The sequence below is a fragment of the Cryptococcus depauperatus genome, chromosome 5 (assembly GCF_001720195.1).
Source record: "Cryptococcus depauperatus CBS 7841 chromosome 5, complete sequence".
NCBI lineage: Eukaryota > Fungi > Basidiomycota > Tremellomycetes > Tremellales > Cryptococcaceae > Cryptococcus > Cryptococcus depauperatus.
Genome location: NC_089472.1, coordinates 890750 through 910771, shown reverse-complemented (window position 1 = coordinate 910771; position 20022 = coordinate 890750). Strand labels below are relative to the sequence as shown.

At 45.0% G+C, this 20022-nt stretch overlaps 7 protein-coding genes across 7 annotated transcripts; 3 read left to right on the top strand and 4 right to left on the bottom strand.

The window, feature by feature from the left end:
* Positions 1-1719: 1719 nt before the first annotated feature.
* On the top strand, positions 1720-5616 carry L203_104487 (uncharacterized protein; the record flags this gene model as incomplete). Its single annotated transcript, XM_066213871.1, has 16 exons — positions 1720-1831; positions 1883-1957; positions 2005-2192; positions 2241-2382; positions 2429-2535; positions 2584-2681; positions 2734-2894; positions 2944-3186; positions 3234-3499; positions 3546-3939; positions 3990-4382; positions 4430-4593; positions 4644-4738; positions 4794-5146; positions 5194-5450; positions 5500-5616. 16 exons carry the CDS (start codon positions 1720-1722, stop codon positions 5614-5616), a joined length of 3165 nt encoding a protein of 1054 aa, XP_066069968.1.
* A 116-nt stretch (positions 5617-5732) lies between these two features.
* Positions 5733-7498, bottom strand: L203_104486 (uncharacterized protein; the record flags this gene model as incomplete). The annotated part of the gene is made up of 6 exons (XM_066213870.1): positions 5733-6081; positions 6141-6372; positions 6425-6713; positions 6764-7121; positions 7168-7356; positions 7404-7498. The coding sequence occupies 6 exons, from the start codon at positions 7496-7498 to the stop codon at positions 5733-5735; spliced, it is 1512 nt and encodes a 503-aa protein (XP_066069967.1).
* A 233-nt stretch (positions 7499-7731) lies between these two features.
* L203_104485 (homoaconitase, mitochondrial) lies at positions 7732-10036 on the top strand (the record flags this gene model as incomplete). Its single annotated transcript, XM_066213869.1, has 4 exons — positions 7732-7907; positions 7954-8283; positions 8334-9493; positions 9543-10036. 4 exons carry the CDS (start codon positions 7732-7734, stop codon positions 10034-10036), a joined length of 2160 nt encoding a protein of 719 aa, XP_066069966.1.
* Positions 10037-10429: 393 nt separating this feature from the next.
* On the bottom strand, positions 10430-13106 carry L203_104484 (uncharacterized protein; the record flags this gene model as incomplete). Its single annotated transcript, XM_066213868.1, has 3 exons — positions 10430-12334; positions 12380-12995; positions 13039-13106. 3 exons carry the CDS (start codon positions 13104-13106, stop codon positions 10430-10432), a joined length of 2589 nt encoding a protein of 862 aa, XP_066069965.1.
* A 2592-nt stretch (positions 13107-15698) lies between these two features.
* On the bottom strand, positions 15699-16667 carry L203_104483 (uncharacterized protein; the record flags this gene model as incomplete). Its single annotated transcript, XM_066213867.1, has 3 exons — positions 15699-16466; positions 16514-16594; positions 16638-16667. 3 exons carry the CDS (start codon positions 16665-16667, stop codon positions 15699-15701), a joined length of 879 nt encoding a protein of 292 aa, XP_066069964.1.
* A 366-nt stretch (positions 16668-17033) lies between these two features.
* L203_104482 (uncharacterized protein) lies at positions 17034-18683 on the top strand (the record flags this gene model as incomplete). The annotated part of the gene is made up of 5 exons (XM_066213866.1): positions 17034-17305; positions 17350-17470; positions 17513-17753; positions 17797-18103; positions 18374-18683. The coding sequence occupies 5 exons, from the start codon at positions 17034-17036 to the stop codon at positions 18681-18683; spliced, it is 1251 nt and encodes a 416-aa protein (XP_066069963.1).
* Positions 18684-18751: 68 nt separating this feature from the next.
* L203_104481 (uncharacterized protein) lies at positions 18752-19998 on the bottom strand (the record flags this gene model as incomplete). Its single annotated transcript, XM_066213865.1, has 5 exons — positions 18752-18990; positions 19042-19140; positions 19189-19225; positions 19280-19693; positions 19741-19998. 5 exons carry the CDS (start codon positions 19996-19998, stop codon positions 18752-18754), a joined length of 1047 nt encoding a protein of 348 aa, XP_066069962.1.
* Between the last annotated feature and the right edge of the window lie 24 nt (positions 19999-20022).

Here is a 20022-nt window from a genome sequence, read left to right as displayed (position 1 = left end):
TGAGTGACAAACCCAGTTCAAGGAACACTAAGGAGAACTACAGAAGAGCAATGGACCATTAATCTATGAAAATATTGTGATCTTGCACCTGCGTGTCAGGATGATGAACAGGAAAAGGTCAAAAGAGCTCAGGACGATATGTGTGACTAGTAAACGGATACCGTTGAAGCAACATGAACCTGGCTGAAATGAGCAAAAGCCTCAAAGATATAAGGAAGGATCTGTTGTTGATAGTTTCCTTAAAAAATCGATCTTGATAGCTGGTTGAACTAGAACCTGGCTGAAGGACGTTGAGCAAAGAAGATATAAGGAAGAGATTGTGGTTGATAGTTCCCCAAGGAATGAATCTTGATAGCTGTCTTCATCTATTTGAGATGGATATTCCTAGATAAGCCACTCGTCCCAAGGACTCCCAGGCCAAGCCCAAGAATAATCTTACTCCTGACACTCTTCCTCATTTAATTGTTTACTCTGTTTATACTACATACATGCAATACATATATATATATATATATATAACAAATAACATATATTTATAGCTACCGATCTTTGTTAAACTGGAGGAAGAACAATATGAAATCAAGATAGAACTCCTTCATCTCAACCTTTTTCTTTGGAATGACACGATGTCAGGACACTCAACTCGTGTACCCTGTTGAAGATGGTGACTCACCTATATTGGATGGTTGAAGGATAATGATATATAAAGAGTAGATTCATTCCATAGGTTCTCTAGGGAATGAATATTAATTAGCTGTCCAACTATTAAGCTAGTAATATCAGTAATATCATCCCAAGGAATTCTAGTACACCGACCCGAATCCTGACATCACCTTCAATTCCATGCTAAGCATTATTAAGAACAAGAATAGCAGCCGTGGTGATGATTGCGATTGCTTCGACAGGCGTTCTCTTCGTGCAACAGTCTGCCATTCTGCTCACATGGCGCAGAACTATAGCTATGCATTTCAATAAACATCGACACTAAACAAAGCAGTGAGTTATCAGAGCAATTTTGAAAAAAAAAGTTTTCGCTGGATGGACGTCATTGTAAGTGCGTCAGCACTTTACACTGCCACTGGTAAAGACTGAAGATAGGTTCGTCAACGGAAAACACAGGAATAAGTGTTAGGACTTGGATCGGTGTACTAGAATTCCTTGGGACGATATTACTGATATTACTAGCTTAATAGTTGGACAGCTAATCAATATTCATCCCATAGATTTTCTAGGGAATGAATCTGCTCTTTATATATCCTTGTCCTCCAACCATCCAATATTCGTTAGTCGCCAACTTCAACCTAATACACAAGTTGAGTGGTCTGACAATAAGGAAGTAGATATATGTATAGATCAACTGTATAATACTTTTACTTTAGATACTTCATTTCATGCAACATCAGTGCTAGATTTGCTGTATTGGAACGCCGTTCATACATACTATTCACATAGTCATTATCAACAAAACTCAGTGTGGCACACCAGATGCCTTCCGTTACGTACGTTTTCAGTGAGGAAATGTTATAAATAATAACTAGCTACCAAAGATAAAAATGAGTGGAGTGTAAGCATAGGCACGGGAGTTAGGCGCACAGGATGTGATGGTGGAGGTGTGCTTGTGGATTATTATAAGAACGACAATCATTTAGTATATAATTATTTTCGCGGAATTTCACGTCTTGATTTTGTTTTCTAACTGAGGCAAAATACAGCCTCGTCATGGCATTTGAAGAGCCCCTAGTCAAGAAGCGAAAGTTGGACAGTAATGCGCAACAGGAGCTATTGGGCGAGATGCTGTTGCAGCATCAGTTGAATGAAGATCCAGTAGAAGGTACATTGATTTCTTGGATTCTATTTTCATCATTAACAGACTACACCTTAGACAGCATAGAGACATCAGCTGCCTGGCCCCGACCTGCTGTTTATCCAGCGATCAATCCGGCTAAAGATACAATTAGTTAGTCGCGGTTTCACAACTTCTTAGAGATCACTCATGCCACACAGCCTTTCAACAAATCGAGATAGAAGAGTCAACGGATGCAATACATGGCCCTCTTATCCGCATGTTCGGCGTCAACCAAGCAGGGAACTCCGTTATGGCTCATGTTTATGGTTTCAAGCCTTACTTTTACATCGCTGCTCCTAGTGGTTTCCTCAATAAAGACTTGCAACCCCTTACTGACAAAATCAACGTGAGAATCATCTCGTTGTATTGTTATTAGCTGATACACTTCTCCAAGGTATCAGTGTCGTCCGTCGGACCTTGTGTTACTCATTGTACAATTCTCAATCGTCGCTCACTTTGGGGTTACCGGGGAGATGATACTGTGCCATTCATAAAAATCACTTGCAATGATCCAAAAAGTATCTCCAAAGTCAAAGATGAGTATTTCAATCAAAAGCCGCTCCCTGACTGACTAAAATCTACGTGCTTTTGAGCGTGGACAAATTGATTTCAACGACCTCTTTTCTCCAGACATGATCACCTATGAAAGCAATATCGCTTACACAATGCGATTCATGATCGATACCAAAGTGAAAGAGAAACTTGTTTACCGGCATAGATACTAACAGTGATAACAGATTCTAGGTATGAACTGGATTGACGTTACAGCCGGCTACTATGAATTACTGGAAGGCAGTCATAAGAAGTCCCAATGTCAAATTGAAGTGTCGTGCAGGTAAATTCACCATTGTGAAAGTCAAAACCGCATAAACTTAACCCGACCATAGCTACAAGCATCTAGTTTCTCACGCTCCCGAAGGCGAATGGCTTAACATTGCTCCTTTACGTGTAATGAGTTTTGATATTGAGTGTGCCGGCCGAAAAGGCATCTTTCCCGAAGCCAACATAGACCCTGTAATCCAGATAGCCGCAATGGTAACACGACAAGGTAACTCAGAAACTCTTGGTACGAACCAAACACTGATGCACAAGTTTAGGAGAGAGTAAGCCTTTTGTTCGAAATGTTTTTACTCTCAACACTTGTGCACATATTGTTGGATCACAAGTTTTGGAGTTCAAAGATGAGAGACAATTACTTTTGGAATGGAGCCGGTTCATTGAGACGGTGGATCCTGATGTGATCATTGGTTACAACATTGCCAACTTCGATCTGCCGTATTTGTTGGATCGTGCGAAGGCATTGAAGGTGGCTGACTTCGCTTTTCTCGGTCGCATGAAGGGTAAGTACCTAACCAGTAAATGGCCGTACATCAGTTCATTGGAATAGGTATCAAATCTGAGATCAAAGAAACCCACTTCTCCTCTAAAGCTTACGGTCAACGAGACTCCAAATCCGTCAACATAGAAGGTCGACTACAGCTTGACATCCTGCAAGTAATGCAAAGAGATTACAAACTTCGAAGCTATACTCTCAACGCAGTATCAGCTCATTTCTTAGGAGAGCAGAAAGAGGATGTCCATCATTCTATCATCACAGAGTTACAGAATGGTACTGCAGATTCCCGACGACGTCTTGCCGTGTACTGTCTGAAGGTAAATCAATCACAGAATGGAAAAACTAGCGCTTAAGTTGCCGTAGGACGCATATCTTCCTCAGCGTTTGATGGACAAACTGATGTGCTTTGTCAATTACACTGAGATGGCTCGAGTGACAGGCGTCCCTTTTAATTATCTCTTGTCACGCGGTCAACAAATCAAGGTCATTTCTCAACTTTTTAGAAATGCTGCCGATGCTGGGTACATCATTCCTGCTATGAAGAGTGAAGGTTCGGATGAACAGTATGAAGGCGCTACTGTCATTGAGCCGAACAAAGGATTTTATGATGTCCCGATTGCAACTCTGGATTTTGCATCTCTATATCCATCCATAATGATGGCTCACAATCTTTGTTATACGACTTTATTAGACAAGGCCACAATTGAAAGATACAAGCTCGTAGAAAGTGTAGATTATATTCACACACCAAATAATGGTTAGTTTTTCATCTTGCAATTTGTACAGCCGTCACTAAAGCAATAATAGACTTTTTTGCCACTTCAAATCGTCGTAAAGGTCTTCTCCCACACATTCTAGAAAATCTTTTATCCGCTCGAAAACGCGCTAAAATGGACCTCAAAGTTGAGAAGGATCCTTTCAGACGAGCAGTGCTTGATGGTCGTCAGCTTGCGTTGAAGATCAGTGCCAACTCCGTGTACGGCTTCACTGGCGCTACAATCGGCAAACTTCCTTGTCTCGCCATCTCTTCCAGTGTCACGGCATATGGCCGGCAGATGATTGAGTTTACGAAAAAGGAGGTAGAAAGCAATTACACAATTGAAAAGGGATACGACCACGATGCCAAAGTCATTTATGGCGATACTGATTCAGTCATGGTGCGGTTTGGCTGCCCAGATCTTCCTACCGCAATGAAGCTTGGTTTGTGACTTGAACGATTGTGGCGCAGTCATTAACAACCCTTACAGGTGCCGAAGCCGCTGAATTAGTTTCTACCAAATTCATCAAACCCATTAAACTCGAATTTGAAAAAGTGTATTTCCCCTATCTTCTTATTAGTAAGAAACGTTATGCAGGGCTGTACTGGACCAGGCCTGAAAAGTACGATAAAATGGATACGAAAGGCATCGAGGTTAGTCTATGCTCGGAGACCACTAAGTAAAGATACTGACAGTTTCACAGACCGTTCGACGAGATAATTGTCGTCTGGTATCAACTGTTATCGAGACGTGTCTCTTTAAAATGCTGATTGATCGCGATGTCAAGGGCGCTGAGGAGTGAGCAATTTTGACGACTCATTACAATAGGCTCTGATTAACGTGAACAATCAAGTTATGTCAAGGAAACCATATCAGATCTCTTACAAAACAAGATCGACATGTCACAGCTTGTTATTACTAAAGCCCTTGCGAAAGCTGACTACGCAGCCAAACAAGCACATGTGGAATTGGCGGAGCGTATGAGGAAGCGAGATGCTGGCTCCGCCCCCAGTTTGGGTGATCGCGTCGCATATGTCATTGTCAAAGGTGTTAAAGGTGCCGCAGCTTATGAAAAATCTGAAGATCCACTTTACGTGTTGGAACATAATGTACCAATTGACACTAGATATTATTTGGAAAACCAGTTGTCAAAACCATTGATGAGGATTTTTGAACCTGTCTTGGGGGAAAGGGCGAGTGGTCTGCGTAAGTTGTGAAACAATTTCTAGAGCCGAGCAGCTGATTGCATCCAGTATCAGGCGACCACACTCGAGCCATTCAAATTGCTACGCCAACCGTCGGTGGACTGATGAAATTTGCAGTTAAGACGGTTACCTGCATAGGCTGTAGAACGCCTCTTCGTAGTAAGAATGAAAGTGCAGTTTGCATCAACTGTCGCCCAAAGCTTCCAGAGCTGTATCAAAAGCAAGTTTCGGGAATGTCAGCGTTGCAGATCGACTTTGCTCGTCTTTGGACCCAATGTCAGAGGTGCCAAGGTTCCTTACACCAAGTGCGATGAGGTTTTATCTACTTTGCGATGAGGTCTGACTTATTCACAGGATGTCATTTGCACTTCAGCCGATTGTCCCATATTCTATCGTCGGACCGCTCGTCAAAAAGAGGTTGCTTCTGCTGTCGCTCAGCTTGATCGTTTTGAGAAGGAAACAGGCTGGTGATTGCTTGCTGGTCTTCTGTTTTCTTTCCTCAGTACACTATATTTGTACTTTTATTCATCATCAGTATATAAATCACTTTCTTCGTTTGATGATCTTGACATGTAATTCATGCGGCTTTACATTGCTGGCATCTCTTCAAAACCTGTTCTCCCAAAGCGTATCCACGCGTTATTTCCAGAGTCATTAACTCCTACAATAAATCCACGGCTGCCATTACGCAGAGCTCCGATATTGATATTAGGAGCCCGAGGTTTGGCTACTTTTCTTGTCCAGCCTACTTGCTCAAGAATATATTGAAAGCAACTAATTGGTTGCTCATACTGCTTCTGATCTTTTGGTGATTGAAGCTTGGGTTGGCGCTGATATTGTGGACCTTGTCGCTTGATTGGCCCTGTAGGCTCATCTGGTAACATCGCATAAACCTCGTCTAATTGATGAATGTTGGGGAGTGGCGTCGTCCTAGCCCTAAGAAAGAACAGAGGTCATTAATGGTCAGGGAAGATGACATTGAATGCGACACTTACTGGACAACTGCTGCAAAGTAATCAGGTCTCTGAGCTTTCATGCCCTGCTCACTACCTCTATCCCAGTTCCGCTTAGACCAGGATGTCATTGGTTTCCAAATATGCCAAAATGGGATGTACGGATTACGGACGAGAGGCGCATAGACGTCTGTTGTGGCTGTGGGAGAGGTTCGCGAGGGAAGATACTGCCTATGACCGGCCGGGATGATACGGAGATGTGTTAAGATTGATGCTAAAAGTGGCAAATTAAATTGTAACAAGAAGACAACTTAACTAAGACTCACAATATGTTGACACACAACATCCTTCAAGCAGTGTCCCACAAAACGGATCTCTGGATAATCGCAAACCAAGTCTGAATCTGGTAACACTCCCAATAGCCTGCTTGATCCCCCGGATTAAGAAATTGGAAAGAGTTGCTATCCACGTTGGTATTTCTAGCCACCACGTATGGAAGACTGGAAGGCGCGAATCCTGCTCATGCAATTTGACAGGTGCCACTAAGAAATGCTCTGGGATAAACTGTCGAGATCGCTGAATATTGTATCCTAAACGCTTGAGGTATGCGTATGCCTAAGACAAAGTTTTTAAACAAGAACCAAAAGTCTTCGGAGCAAATATACCTGGTAGCGTTCCCAAGTCAAACCTTCCTGACCAATAAAAACACCATAGCCTTCCATTACACTCATCTCAACAGCCCCTTTTACGCCATACTCTTCTTCGCACCATTCTCCAACACCGGCATTCATTTCTTTCTCTGTCTTTGCATCTTTCCCGATCCATATCTGCAAAGAACCTCTCTCCAGGAGATACAAAGCTTCCTCCGGTAAAAGTTCAAGAGTAGCTTTACCTTTACCTTTGCTTTTGGGTGATAAATAGGGGCGAACAGTAATGCCCATCTGATCAAAGAGATGACCATGAATGACCAGTACCTGGGGAAAGGGTTTTGTGGGAGTGATCACAGCATGTGATATGGAGTTGCTAGGTATGTTATTAGTTTAGATCTCATATTGTGCACTAAACCCACTTGTGCCCACCGCGAACACCAACGAGAGCATTGAACATTGCTTGTCTACTCTTTTCTAGCAACATCTCTTGCAAGTTGACAGTTTCTTGAAGAGGCTCAAAGTCCTTTTCCCCTCTTCGAGGGATAATAATCTGAGGTCTTGACTCTACATCATTCGCGCCGTCTATAGTCGGTATATACTGAATTTTCCTCAACTATACTTAGACTATGGTATAAGCGAAGCGGATTCCACTCACTCTGCAAAATACTGGATAACTTTGTAATCTACCCTCTCTTCATTTTCATCTTCATCTTCACCTTGTCCAGGTTCACATTGACTTGTCAGTGCCATTGTTTTTATTGAGCAGTCATTGGTGTCCACTTGTGTAGAGGGATTACTAGTTTTTGATAAGCTTGACCAAGCCTGTGGACAGACTTGATGTTCCATGTCGTGTATATTCATAAATTTAACTGTTATTAAAAAATTGTAAAGAAACCGCTGTGATTGGTGTGAGGTGGAGGTTGTAATGTTTTTATAATATTAATTTTCAAGTTACTTTTTTTTTCTTACATAACAAAGACAAGATGCGAACATTTTCTCAAATTTCTCAACTTGGACAGCGAGTGCGGCTGAGAAGATATACCACCCAGGCAGTTCCTCAAACCCTTGTTGAAAAAATTGTGCAAAAGTATGCAGTTGGTCTGCAAGAGGGAACCAAAGTTCGAGCTGGCGACTATGTGATGATAAAGCCGGAACATGTGTAAGCATTGATAGATGAGGAAGAACTTTGCTGATAATATCTCTAGTATGACCCATGATAATACTGGCCCAGTTATCTCAAAGTTCCTCTCACTTTCTTGCTCCAAGCTCAACAATCCAAGACAACCAGTCTTCACTTTAGACCACGATGTTCAAAACCAGTCTGCAACAAACCAAAACAAGTACAGGAAGATTGAGGCGTTTGCAAAGGAGCATGGCGTCGATTTTTACCCCGCTGGCCGCGGCATCGGCCACCAAATCATCGTGGAAGAAGGCTATGCCTGGCCAGGAAAGATGGTGGTAGCTAGCGACAGTCATTCAAATCACTATGGTGGGGTTGGATGTTTGGGCACAGCTATTGTCAGAACCGACGCGGCGTTAGTCAATCGTAAGAGATCATATCATCTCATTCGCTAACAAGCTATAGTGGCATATGGGCAACAGGCAAATTCTGGTGGCAGATTCCTCGGATCATTTCTGTCTCCCTTGATAAAAAGCCCAACCCGGGCGTGACTGGCAAAGATATCATTGTTGCCCTTGCTGGCCTCTTCAACAATGACGAAGTGCTCAACGCTGCCATCGAGTTCACTGGATCAGGTATCAAGCATTTGTCTATTGACGAGCGTCTCACTATCGCCAATATGACCACAGAATGGGGCGCTGTAGCTGGCGTATTTCCTGTGGATGACAATCTTGACCAATGGTATAGAAAAATCATCCAACAAGCTGAACTGAGGAAATTCGCCAACCCCGTCATTCCTTCAACCGCCAATACCTCTATACATCCCCGCTTGAATTATCCCCGTCTCGAAGACGCCATGTCTAATAGAGTCGTTGCAGATCTTGGTGCACATTATGCATCTCGTCTCTCGCTTGATCTATCAACTCTTGTCCCTTATGTCTCCGGCCCTAATTCTGTTAAAGTCACTACTGCTCTTCCCCAACTTCTTGATCCACCAATTTCAATTAACAAGGCATACCTCGTTTCCTGTACTAATTCCCGTGCATCCGACATTGCTGCTGCAGCTGATGTCTTGAGAGGGAAAAAGGTGGCTCCAGGTGTTGAGTTTTATATTGCAGCGGCCTCTAGTCGAGTACAAGAGGACGCTGAAGCTGCTGGAGATTGGCAAGTTCTTGTCAACGCTGGTGCAAAGACCCTTCCAGCTGGGTGTGGCCCATGCATTGGTCTTGGTGTTGGCCTTCTCAAACAGGGTGAAGTTGGTATCAGTGCTACAAATAGAAATTATAAAGGTCGAATGGGTAGTCCAGATGCCCTTGCTTACCTTGCTTCCCCTGCTGTTGTAGCTGCATCTGCCGCAAAAGGTGTCATTTGTGGTCCCGAATCTGTCAGTCAACTTCAATACAGGGAACCAAAGTTCTCCATCATTGAGGAAGCTACTGTTATTGAGGAGAAAACTGCTGAAGTTGCTTCATCACTAGAGCCTTTATTCGATGGTTTCCCTGCCTACTTTGAAGGTCCTGTGCTTTTCGCTCCTCAAGACAATCTGACCACAGATGGAATGTATCCTGGAAAGTACACTTATCAAGATGATATCACTCCAGAAAAACAAGCGGAAGTTGTTATGGGTATGTTCTCTTACGTAGTTACGTTCCCCTGCTGATTCTCAATGTGAAGAAAATTATGACCCTGCTTTCGCTGGTATTGCCGCCAAGCTACGTACCACTATTCCCTTATCAACATCAACTTCCACTCAATCAGGTCTTATTCTCCTTTCTGGTTACAACTTTGGTACTGGTTCGTCTCGGGAACAAGCTGCCACTGCTATAAAGAACGCTGGTATTCCCCTGGTCATCTGTGGTTCTTTCGGGGATATCTACAAGCGAAACGCTATCAACAACGGTCTCATCCTTATTGAGTGTCCATCACTCATTAAGGATATGACGGAGCAATTCGCGAAAGACGGTGTACGAGGGCAAGGAGGGAAGAATGGAAAATTGACAGTTGTTCCTGATGGGTGGAGAATAAAGGTCGACAGTCAGAGAGGTCTGGTCACCGTGACAATAGGCGAAGAGGGAGAAAAGACTTACCAAGCGGCCAAAATTGGGAAAAGCGTCCAAGAATTATGGGTCAATGGGGGTTTGGAAGGGTTCATCAAAGCGTCATTATAGAATCGCAACTTGTATGCATTTGTAACCTTTCATTACTATACTAGTTAACCAACTGGTGTCACATAAGACTCTTTATGCATAGGGGCCGTGTGTGGCAGTCTTTAAATCAACAACACTGACTATCAATCCGATATATAAGCTATACTGACGCAAAACGAATTACTGTTGAAAAAAGGAGAAAAAAAAACTGAATATGACGTACTGACCAAGTGTTCACGCTAGGCTACAAATGTGATGTTGATAGAAGGGTATTGATATGGTAACATTCAGACATTGAGAACATGATAAACGTCAACGAGAATAAGAGAAAAGAAAATGTGTCAAGATGACCCCCAATTGGCCTGGCTGCTCTGCCTTACTTCTGTCATTTGAAAACACTGATGGACCAGCCTATCAGCTTAAGCTTCTTCCCTTTCTCGGTGATCCTCCTTCTAGCAACATCATTGCATAACGCGTCGGACTTGTCGGGGGTGCCGGCGATCGGATATGGTGTGTATTGGTCGGGGACCCAAAGTGATCTTTTAGTCTATCAAGACAACCTCCAATCTCCCACATGGGTGTTGAGAGTAATGCGCTTGCAGTTGGTGGTGGTAACCCAGGGGAACCACGAAAGACTACAGGAGTAACAGTTGTCATATTTGGCGTTTTTCGATGTAATTTTGGAGTTTGGTTCCTGTCTGCAGCCGCTGAGGAGCGCGTTACGGGTGTTTTAGGTGGTCCACGATGAGGAGGAGATGTGATGGTGGGAGTAGGTAAAAAGTCATCCTCTTGAGGAATTGGTCTCGTGCGAAGAGGTTTGGGTTTAAAGTCAAACGCCGCATCTAACATTGGTCGAGCAGGAGAAGAATCACGGTGTGGAGTTTCAGACATATCATCGTGAGTCCATGCTTGTTGGAGCGCACTGGGATGATGAGTAGAGCGGGCGACGGTGGAGGGCATAGGAGGCGAGCCTGGTGATGAAGATGTCTGGACCAATGCAGGAGTTTTGAAGTCACCTGTGCTTGATAACACATGTTTCCCATTCGGAATTGGTCTTTCTCTTTCGGGTGTGATGAAGGAAGCATCTAATGTTTCAATCCGACCAGCGACGGCTTCTTGAGGGAAAGAGTTGATGGGTGCAAGGGGCTCAGCAAGACGGACGCGTTTGGAGGTCAAAAAGAGACTTTCATCTGCTTCCATTTGTTTTCGTTTTCCCTTCAAGTCACTGAGGGGTGGAGGAATCGCCCACATGTCGTTTTCCTTGTTGACAGACTCCTCACTCGTGGGCTCGTGATATTCCATTTCTTCCAATGAAACAAACATTTCATCCTCAGATGGCTCCTGGATCGATTCTGACGATTTTTCTTTAGGTTTCTTCTGTAGATCAGATTGGGCTTGTGTCAAGACAGACTTTGCTGCCTGTTTGACAACACTGAGAACTTCGGCTTCCTCCTTCATCAATACCTTTCTTCTCTTCTTTCCCTTTTTAGGTACATAGATCTTTCCCTCTCTAGCGGCCTTCTCCATAGCTTCCTTCTCCTTTTGTCTCTCATGCAAAGTCTGCCGACAAACCTCGTGGTGTGGATGTCCTGGCGGAAAGTTCTTGATAAACTTGTCCGGAGCCGGCCAGTGACACTTTTCATCATCATGAATAATCCAGATACCACCTTTTCCAGGAGGAAACTTCTCAGTCCTAGGAACTGTCTCAAACATCTTGTGTATGGAAAGATTGTGCCTGACTGAGTTTCGCCAAGCATTATCGCCAGATTTAAAGAATGGATAAGCAGTCTCGACGTATCGGTAGATGTGCTCCAAAGAAAGACCCCCAGCCTTGCATGACAGAATGGCTTGACCAATAATGCACGCAAAAGAAGGGCCTGGACGTTCAAGAGATCGGGGCCCAGGCGGCACGCCCTCCACGCCAGGATCCTCTGCAACTTTGGTCAGTTTAGCACTGGTTCGAACTGCTGCCGACTTGGCTGGAATTTTAGAAAGGGCAAGAGGAGGTGGTGGTGGTGACTTGTTTTCGACTGTGCGCGTCTTGATTGTGCGCAAAGGCAATGGTCTGTGGCCTTGTCCATCATTCTCGTCGTCACTGCTGTCAAAGCTTGATCGCTTTCTAGGCACAGAAGAATAGTTGGACGAAGTGGATCGGGCAGTTGAGGCCGCAGAAGAAGGAACGCGGTCCGAGTACGCAATCTTGTTAGTTTGAGGGGTGATCATCAAGTCTTCGTTGGGGCCACCAGGCGAAAAACGCTGAGGGTGATTGGGTGCAGGACCAAGGGCGCGCGCTGGAGAAATGCCTTGTCCATTGCCATACTATGCTAGAGTCAGCGCAAGTCACGTGATCACAACCTAGCTCACATTCGTATCAAACGCAGACAAGTCCCAAGCTGAATCCTGAGCGGGAACTGATTGAAAGACTGACGACTCCTCATGTTCCGATACGTGATCAAACACGTCGCCCGCGACAAAAGGGCTTCCTGAACGTGACGAAGCGCGTAAAGATGCATGACGTGTCATCCCCGGCCTCTGAATCTGGGTTTGGATGGCAGGACGTGGCTGGGCAATCACTGACTGACTTGTCTGAAGTCTTGGTCTCTGTGGGCGATTCGGTCGCTGAGGAGCAAAGCCAGTCATCAAAGGCATCGAGTTGCTGCGTTGAAGCTGTTGATCCACCGCCACTTGTTCGTTGGGGGGAATTGGATGCGAGTACGCACTCATCTCAGCCGGCACATGGAGATATGGCGCTGCCTCATCTTCTGGAAGAAAATGCGCAAGGTCATACTCTTCTGGAGATCTGTGCATCCCAGCGTGAATTGGCATGGCAACTCGCCCATGGGCAGCCTGATGTCCAGCATACGGCGTAATCATGTGGCCTGGCGCAAAGTGCTGATAAGACGCGTAGGGATCGGTATAATACATTTGGGGTGGGTAAGCGGTTGGTGCTGGCGCAGCCATGTATGTGCTGTCAGACATCCTACTAATATCAGTACAATTCACGTCTCATACGCTCCACTCACATCTCGCCCTGCTGTAGGGGCTGTGTGGAGGTCAACGGCTGGCTCTCTGAGCTTGTGGGACGTGTCATGGTGAAAAAGAGTGGCAAATGTCGAGAGACAAAGAGAGAATACTTGTATCTGGCGAGTCGAAAACGGTTGAGACTTTCAGAGAGCCCTCTAGCACGTGACAGCGTACTTTTGGCGGTAGCCTTGGTAGCCTGACGCGTCGATTTGATGCTGGGCGTAGGGAGTGAGACTGACGCGATAGACGCGACGTACGGAAACGCGTCTGGTTGACGAGCGATGGGACTGATTGACGTGTGCAGCAAGACACGCGGCAAATCCGCGATAAAAGATGGTTGCGCAAGACGACAAGTGGAAAAATCGATTGAAAAGTAAAATTGTAAAGATGAAAGAGATGAAAGAATTTAATTCGACGCGCCTGTCCTCCTCACCCACAATTTTCACACTGTCTGGCGAAAATTCCCCAAACAGGAAAACTCTCCTTGCTTTTTGACAACAGCATCCCTGAAACAATCGCCAGATGCTCTCTCGTGTCGAAATACTGACGTGGACTTTTTATATCTATTCTCGACGCGTTGCTTCCGCGTGGCTAGTAGAAAAATTCGAACTTCGCATAGAACGTTGTGGAAACTCAAGATTTTGACACGGCGCGAAGTATTCACGCAGAATTTCATTGGCAAGCCAAAGACATCATACTGCGCCTAATGGAGAACGGGATCAAATGGAAGCCACGTGAGAGCTATTTCGTGGTCAATGACGTCGACAAGTCTCTTCAGTCGCAAAAAGGTGACGTGGTAGATATGGTGCTGAGCCTCTTTTGGTAGCTTCTAATGAAAGCGTTTTGTCTTTGCAATTGTCTTCTTAATGGTTCAAGCGCGATTAAGTGGTTTTATAATATTTTGTATTTATACGTTTAAAATACAAAGAACCCCAAGTCTTTTGCGGACAGGAAACGCATTAGGCTTTCTTGCTTGCTGTGAACTTGTGGAAGCCAACCAGCATGCTTTAGACACGATATTTTTGCAAGATTTGCTTTACCAACCACAACCATGCAATATCTGCCATTACTCGTTCCGGCTTCTAGTCGCCTCAAGCAAAAGACACAACTCTCCAGCCATATCGAGATGACTTTTAATTAGAGAAACACCAAACTAATACAGCAGCTGGTACCTTCACAGACAAAACGGATGGTTCAAAGGTGCTTGTTCCTGTGATAGATACAACCAATAAAACTGGGAAAGCGGACGACAATAGAAATTAGAAAATGTTTTACGCTTCCGTATGGTGTGTCTTATACGTTATTGCAACAGACTCGGTAAAAGGGCTAGGCAAAATCGCTTATAGAATGCTGGACAACGCTAATCAGGGTAAACGTTTGTGGGGTTTCTAATGCTAGAAAATCTAATCATGGAAGAATTTGATACGCAAATCAGTATACGTTATAGAGATTGACTGGTGACAATTAGAAAATTGATGATTGTAACCGATCCAAACAAAACATATGTTTCTCAGATATTACTTTATAATTTCCCGAGACATTTTCTCAACCAAAAGACCATTAGAAAAAAACCTTTTGTATACAAACTAACCCTAATCTCAGGTGATTCTAATGAAAGAAAAGTAAAATACATGCGATTGCAATTAGTTTCATTCATGCCTAAAAACCTTATAACGCTCCAATGGTGGATTACCAAGGATGAATTCAGTCTCACAAGCATGGTACGTATCTCTAGATACCATTGATTTGGAATCCTATAGCTGACAAAGTTATGTACTTGCCAGGAATATTCATACACAATGCTGCATACTTTATCCATGCTGGCGTCAACTTTAGACCATGCTGTCCTGTCTGCATTAGGAGCATCACGTTTGTATTCACCATCATACGACGTGGCTGCTGTGCGCCCTGGGTCATTTCGGCCATGTTGTCAAAAGCCACAATAAGTCGTGATGGACGACCTCCTCGCTCAGCCTCTCAAAGACAACGAAGGAAAGGCGTGGGTTAAGCCTCTGATATACCGCCCTTGGTGTTCTCATCGGCATTAGCTCCACTTTACATCCATATGGCAGTTTTGTGATTACGGCCGACACACCGTACAACAACAAAGTCTTGGTTGACGAGTAACAAAGCCAGCATAGTGGCATCAGATGGAAACTCAACTTTGTTGTCTTTACGATCATTCCGAGCCTCTCCAGACACTCGTTGGCCGTTTCTACCGGCCGGATGGCTTTAGTGCAGAGAGAATGATCCCCCTTCTGCACTGTTTGATCCGGGACAGAGCTCAACATCATTTGTTCTTCTAATCGGACAGGCACACATCAACTGAGGCTGGTTCTCCGCAGAACAGAAATGGAAGGCGGATACTGCAAACATTTTGGAGAAAGAAAAGATGCATGGGCCAGTTGTAAATAATGCGTTGCAAGCATCTTTCCAATGTGTTGAGGAATGACATACATGGGCAGTGGTGTACCCAATGCAAGCTTGCCACTTGCTTCTCTTGGAATGGTATAGGAAAATGACTTGCAGTCATCACTCGAGTCATGGCAGTTGCTGCAATTGCATGCTCGTCAAGTCGTCTATCCTATACAAATTAAAATAAACAGTAAAAAGGCTACATGTATAACAGATCCAAGTACAATGGAATAATGACACAAGATTAGTAACACGCTCCGTACCAGCACCTTCTTCCCAGTAATTCTTGACCATAGCTATAGTTTCCACAACCCTCATACATCTTGGCCAAATCTATACAGCCGGTTTGTTTTTCAATCACTATCCGTCCTGGCTGCACTTGGGGCAAATCTTCTTCCACAATGTACACACTCTTGTCATCTTTTCTATAGCGTTCCATGTCTCCGCTAGATCGTTTCAGATGCAACTTGATTGACTCGGGAGTGAGCGGAAAGTTGAGAGATGTTGGCGAATGAATCAGCGGAGTGGATGTAAACAAATCTCGACTGTTATTCTTCCTGCGCTCTCGCTTTGGCCAAGGAGCGGGTGCCATTGTTGGCGTGGGAGTCAGCCTAGGCGTTAGGGCAGGAGTCATGGTGGAAGGAGCGGACGGAGTCGGCGAGGGCGTGTCGGCGAAAGAGGATGATAGGTGGACAGGATAGGGTTGGTATACCTCGCCAGCTACCATGCGCAACTTTTCGTATCCCGGCACATTGTCGTCATATTGATATGGCTTTGACTGACCCCGACGCCGTAGCCGTTCTGTGCCGTCCCGTCCCACATACCTTCTCGCCTCCCTGTCACTTCTATGCTGGGCCTTTTTCAACACATCACGGCGACGCATGTCGTCAATCAGGTAAAGGTGGACTGTGGAGAACGCATGGATAGATAGGGCCGATAAGAGGGTAGCTCGAGGAAGGGATCTTGACAGGTGCGTCAAATGAAAGCATTCTGGAGGCATCTTTTCGTGAAACTACAAATCGTCAGCCTATAACCATTCCCTTTGGCAGCACGCCATACAGCTATCGCATCCACAAGGTCGTCCGTATTGGCATCCCGAGGGACCCGAACGTGGAATTGGCGTCCATTTTCTGCGTCAGACTGCTCTGGTCAGTGGTGAACAGCACAAACCGAATCCACCTACGCCGACAAAAATGATATTGCTGGAGCCCATCGTGGAAATCTGTCTGGGCTGGCGCTAGACAGCATGCTGCTTTAATAGGTCTTCGGAAAAAGCTGTCGGCCATCCGAAAACCGAGCTGCAATGTGATCGACACAAGGGCGTGCCTTTGATGTTGCGACGGATCGTCGAAAGGATGTCGACTTTTTGCCAATGATGCGCGTCTCGCGCAACATTCTGTGGAGAGAGCATTGACTCGTTCGGCCATCACGCCGACGCGCCGATCCTACCGAGCTCGGTACGCCCTCAACTTTATTGACCATGCGGATTTCGCCGCTTTTCTATCGTGCCTGGGATAATTGCTTCCATCCCTCATTCTTTTTGTCTTTCTTTCTTTCTTTCAACTTTCCATAGTTAATAATGACGTATGGCCATCCGCCGCCCATTCTCCTGACGTCAGCACTTTTGCCCGTCTCCGTGACACTGATACTTAACCCATTGGCTCCTCTCATTCTGCCACATGGCACTCTACCCCTCCACCAGTCGGCGTTCCCCGCCCTCCAGGCCAGCGTCGGATTCTCGCTACTGGCGTTTGTGGGAGCAGTCTGGTGCGTGCCTAACGTCAGCGCAGCGTTTGTGGAGAAAGGCTTGCGAGGAAAAGATTTGCTGAAGCCATCTGGCGGCCCATGGATGTAGGTTTCTTATTGTAAACATGTATTCAAACTCACCCAGTTAGACCAGAATGCCTCGGATTACCATGTGCCAGTCTTTATCTAGTTCTCATGATGTTGTTTATCCCTTTTCCATTTTCTCATCTCTTTGAGAATGGAGTGGTAGACGTTTTTCCTCAAAGAGAAGTGAGTATACGTTTTCAAGGTAGATTTCATTGACCCTGGCAGCTCACGCTGTATCTTTCCTCTCTACTGTCGCTGTTTACGGCTATGCTCTTGGGGTTTATCGATGACCTGTTTGATATTCGGTGGAGGCATAAGCTTCCCATTCCGATTGTAGCAGCCGTGCCGACCCTGTTGGTGTACTATAGTGTGGGAGGGTTGACCAGCGTGGTGTTGCCCAAGAGCGCTGTCTACTGGGCCACCAAACTTGGTTTCGGTCGCTGGGTGGATACGGTCGTTGATCTTGGTAGGTCTATCATCGTCTGTCTAGCGTCTTACGAACGAGCCAGGTCCGATATACTACCTATACCTCGTCCTCCTTCCAACATTCACGACCAATTCCATCAATATTCTCGCTGGCATCAACGGCGTTGAGGTTACTCAAGCACTCATCATTGGTCTTTCCGTCATTTTCAATGACTTGCTCTTCCTTCCTATATGGCCGGTGAAGTTGCTTCGATGGCTCGGTGTCGGCGATGCTGAAAGTGGGCGCGTTCTGGAATGGGCAATGGGTGAGGTTGTGGACCGTCATTTGATGAGTCTGTATTTTATGCTTCCACTCGTTGGTGTCTGCGCCGGTTTTCTCTGGCACAATTGGTATGTGTTTGGCATTTTTCGATCCATCTCACGGCTGTAGGTACCCTGCAAAAGCTTTCCCGGGCGATACGTTTTGCTATTTTACCGGCATGGCCTTTTCAGCCGTCGCTATCCAAGGCCATTTCTCAAAGACTTTGATTTTGTTTTTCATTCCTCAAATATTCAATTTCATCTTATCTTGCCCTCAACTGTTTCGGCTGGTGGATTGCCCCCGACATCGTCTGCCGGCGTGAGTGTCACAAATTGAAATGTACAACTAAACTTGTGTAGTTTTCAAGAAGAAACTGGGTTAGTGTACCCTTCAAAAGTTTTGTTTGACACTGCACCCCCTAAGAAAACCACTGTTATTCTCAAACTCTTTTCCCTTCTTGGCCTTGTCCGATTAGAAAAGTCCTCCTCGGGCCAGATAACCTCAAGCACCAACCTTACGCTTATCAACTTTCTTCTCGTGCGTGTTGGTCCTGTAAGCGAGCAGACTTTATGCCTCCTGGTAGGGTTAGTCCAAACACTAGGTAGTGTTGTCGCGTTTGGTGTCAGGTATGGTGTTGGGAGTTGGTTTTATGGTGGAGATCGACGATGAGAGATCTTTGGGTATAAGCATTAGAGTATATCACATGATGCATTATGTTTTAGATGTTCACACCTCTGTTATTGGCTGAAATTCATCGTATATCCCCCTCCAGGCTGCTGCTCAAATTTGAAATTGTCAGTCGATAACCCAAAGTTACCTAGCAAGGAATTGCCGAGCTCCTTCAACTTTCCCATCATCTCATCGTACTGCTTTTTCTCCTCAACTTTGATTCTGGGAGGAAGTGTACTGAGAGAACGATTAATGGAGGGAATTAAAGGGGAAGAAGGGGGGAGAAGAGTTCTGAGAAGTTCATAATCTAGTTGATATCAGCTAGCGGCCATTTATACAAACAAAAGTAACCACTTGCCTGCCAGAGCGGACGTCAAAGCAGCGTGGTTTCCTCGACGTTCATTCACCGAAGCTCGTCGATGAAGAGCTTTAGTATAATGAGGGTCTATCTTGAGCGCTACTTCACAATCAGTATGATATCAATGTACAGAGGATTTAGACTTGCCATCATTGCAAGCGGCAATGGCTTTATCATCATCTTTCTACGAGATGAGATTAGTAGCCATAATATTCCTTGATTATCATTCAACACATACCAAAGAGATATAACAAGCCGCAAGATTGCCATAGCACGCTTTGGTTGCATCTTCAATCTCTTGTTTCACTTCTTCCCTTTCTTTTTGTTCAGGAGTTTTGTTCTTTTCCTCTTCTTCAACTTCATTGATTGCTTCGGCTTCTTCCTCGGTCAACTCCTGTATCCCGCTAGATATGGGAGGTCGAGGAGGTTTTCCCTTGTCTTTTCTCTTGCTCGTCAATCCTTCATTGTCATTTTCCTTACTTTGGAGCTCTTCGCCATTCTTATCGTCCTTGTCGTCATCCACTTTAGGAAAGGCAGGGAGATGGTCAAGAGCAAGTTTATAACATTCTATAGCCTTGTTATACTGTGGCGGCTTGGAAGTGTAGTGCGTATTACCAAGGTTTTTATGGTTGATTGCTCTGGATAACAGCTCCTAACAACATTCATGAGTATGGTAATGAGATTGAGTCAGAGGCACACTTTGAGTTCAATAGTGGTGAACATGGAAAACATCAATTCTTCTGGGTCAAATGAGGATAGAGCATCTTCGTATACACTTTCTCCATCGCTCTCTTCTGATCTCTCTGTGCCCCGTGCGTTATCCGATTCTCCAGCGCTGGACGATTCTCCGTTATTTGCCCAAAGCGAATCCAGAGTGGTAGCCCATTGAGGAGGTTTGAATTTGGCTTCGTCAAACTCGGGAAGTGGAGTGACTTCTTGATTGTCCCCAGAGTCCATCTTGCTTTCAGGTGAGAATGGAGT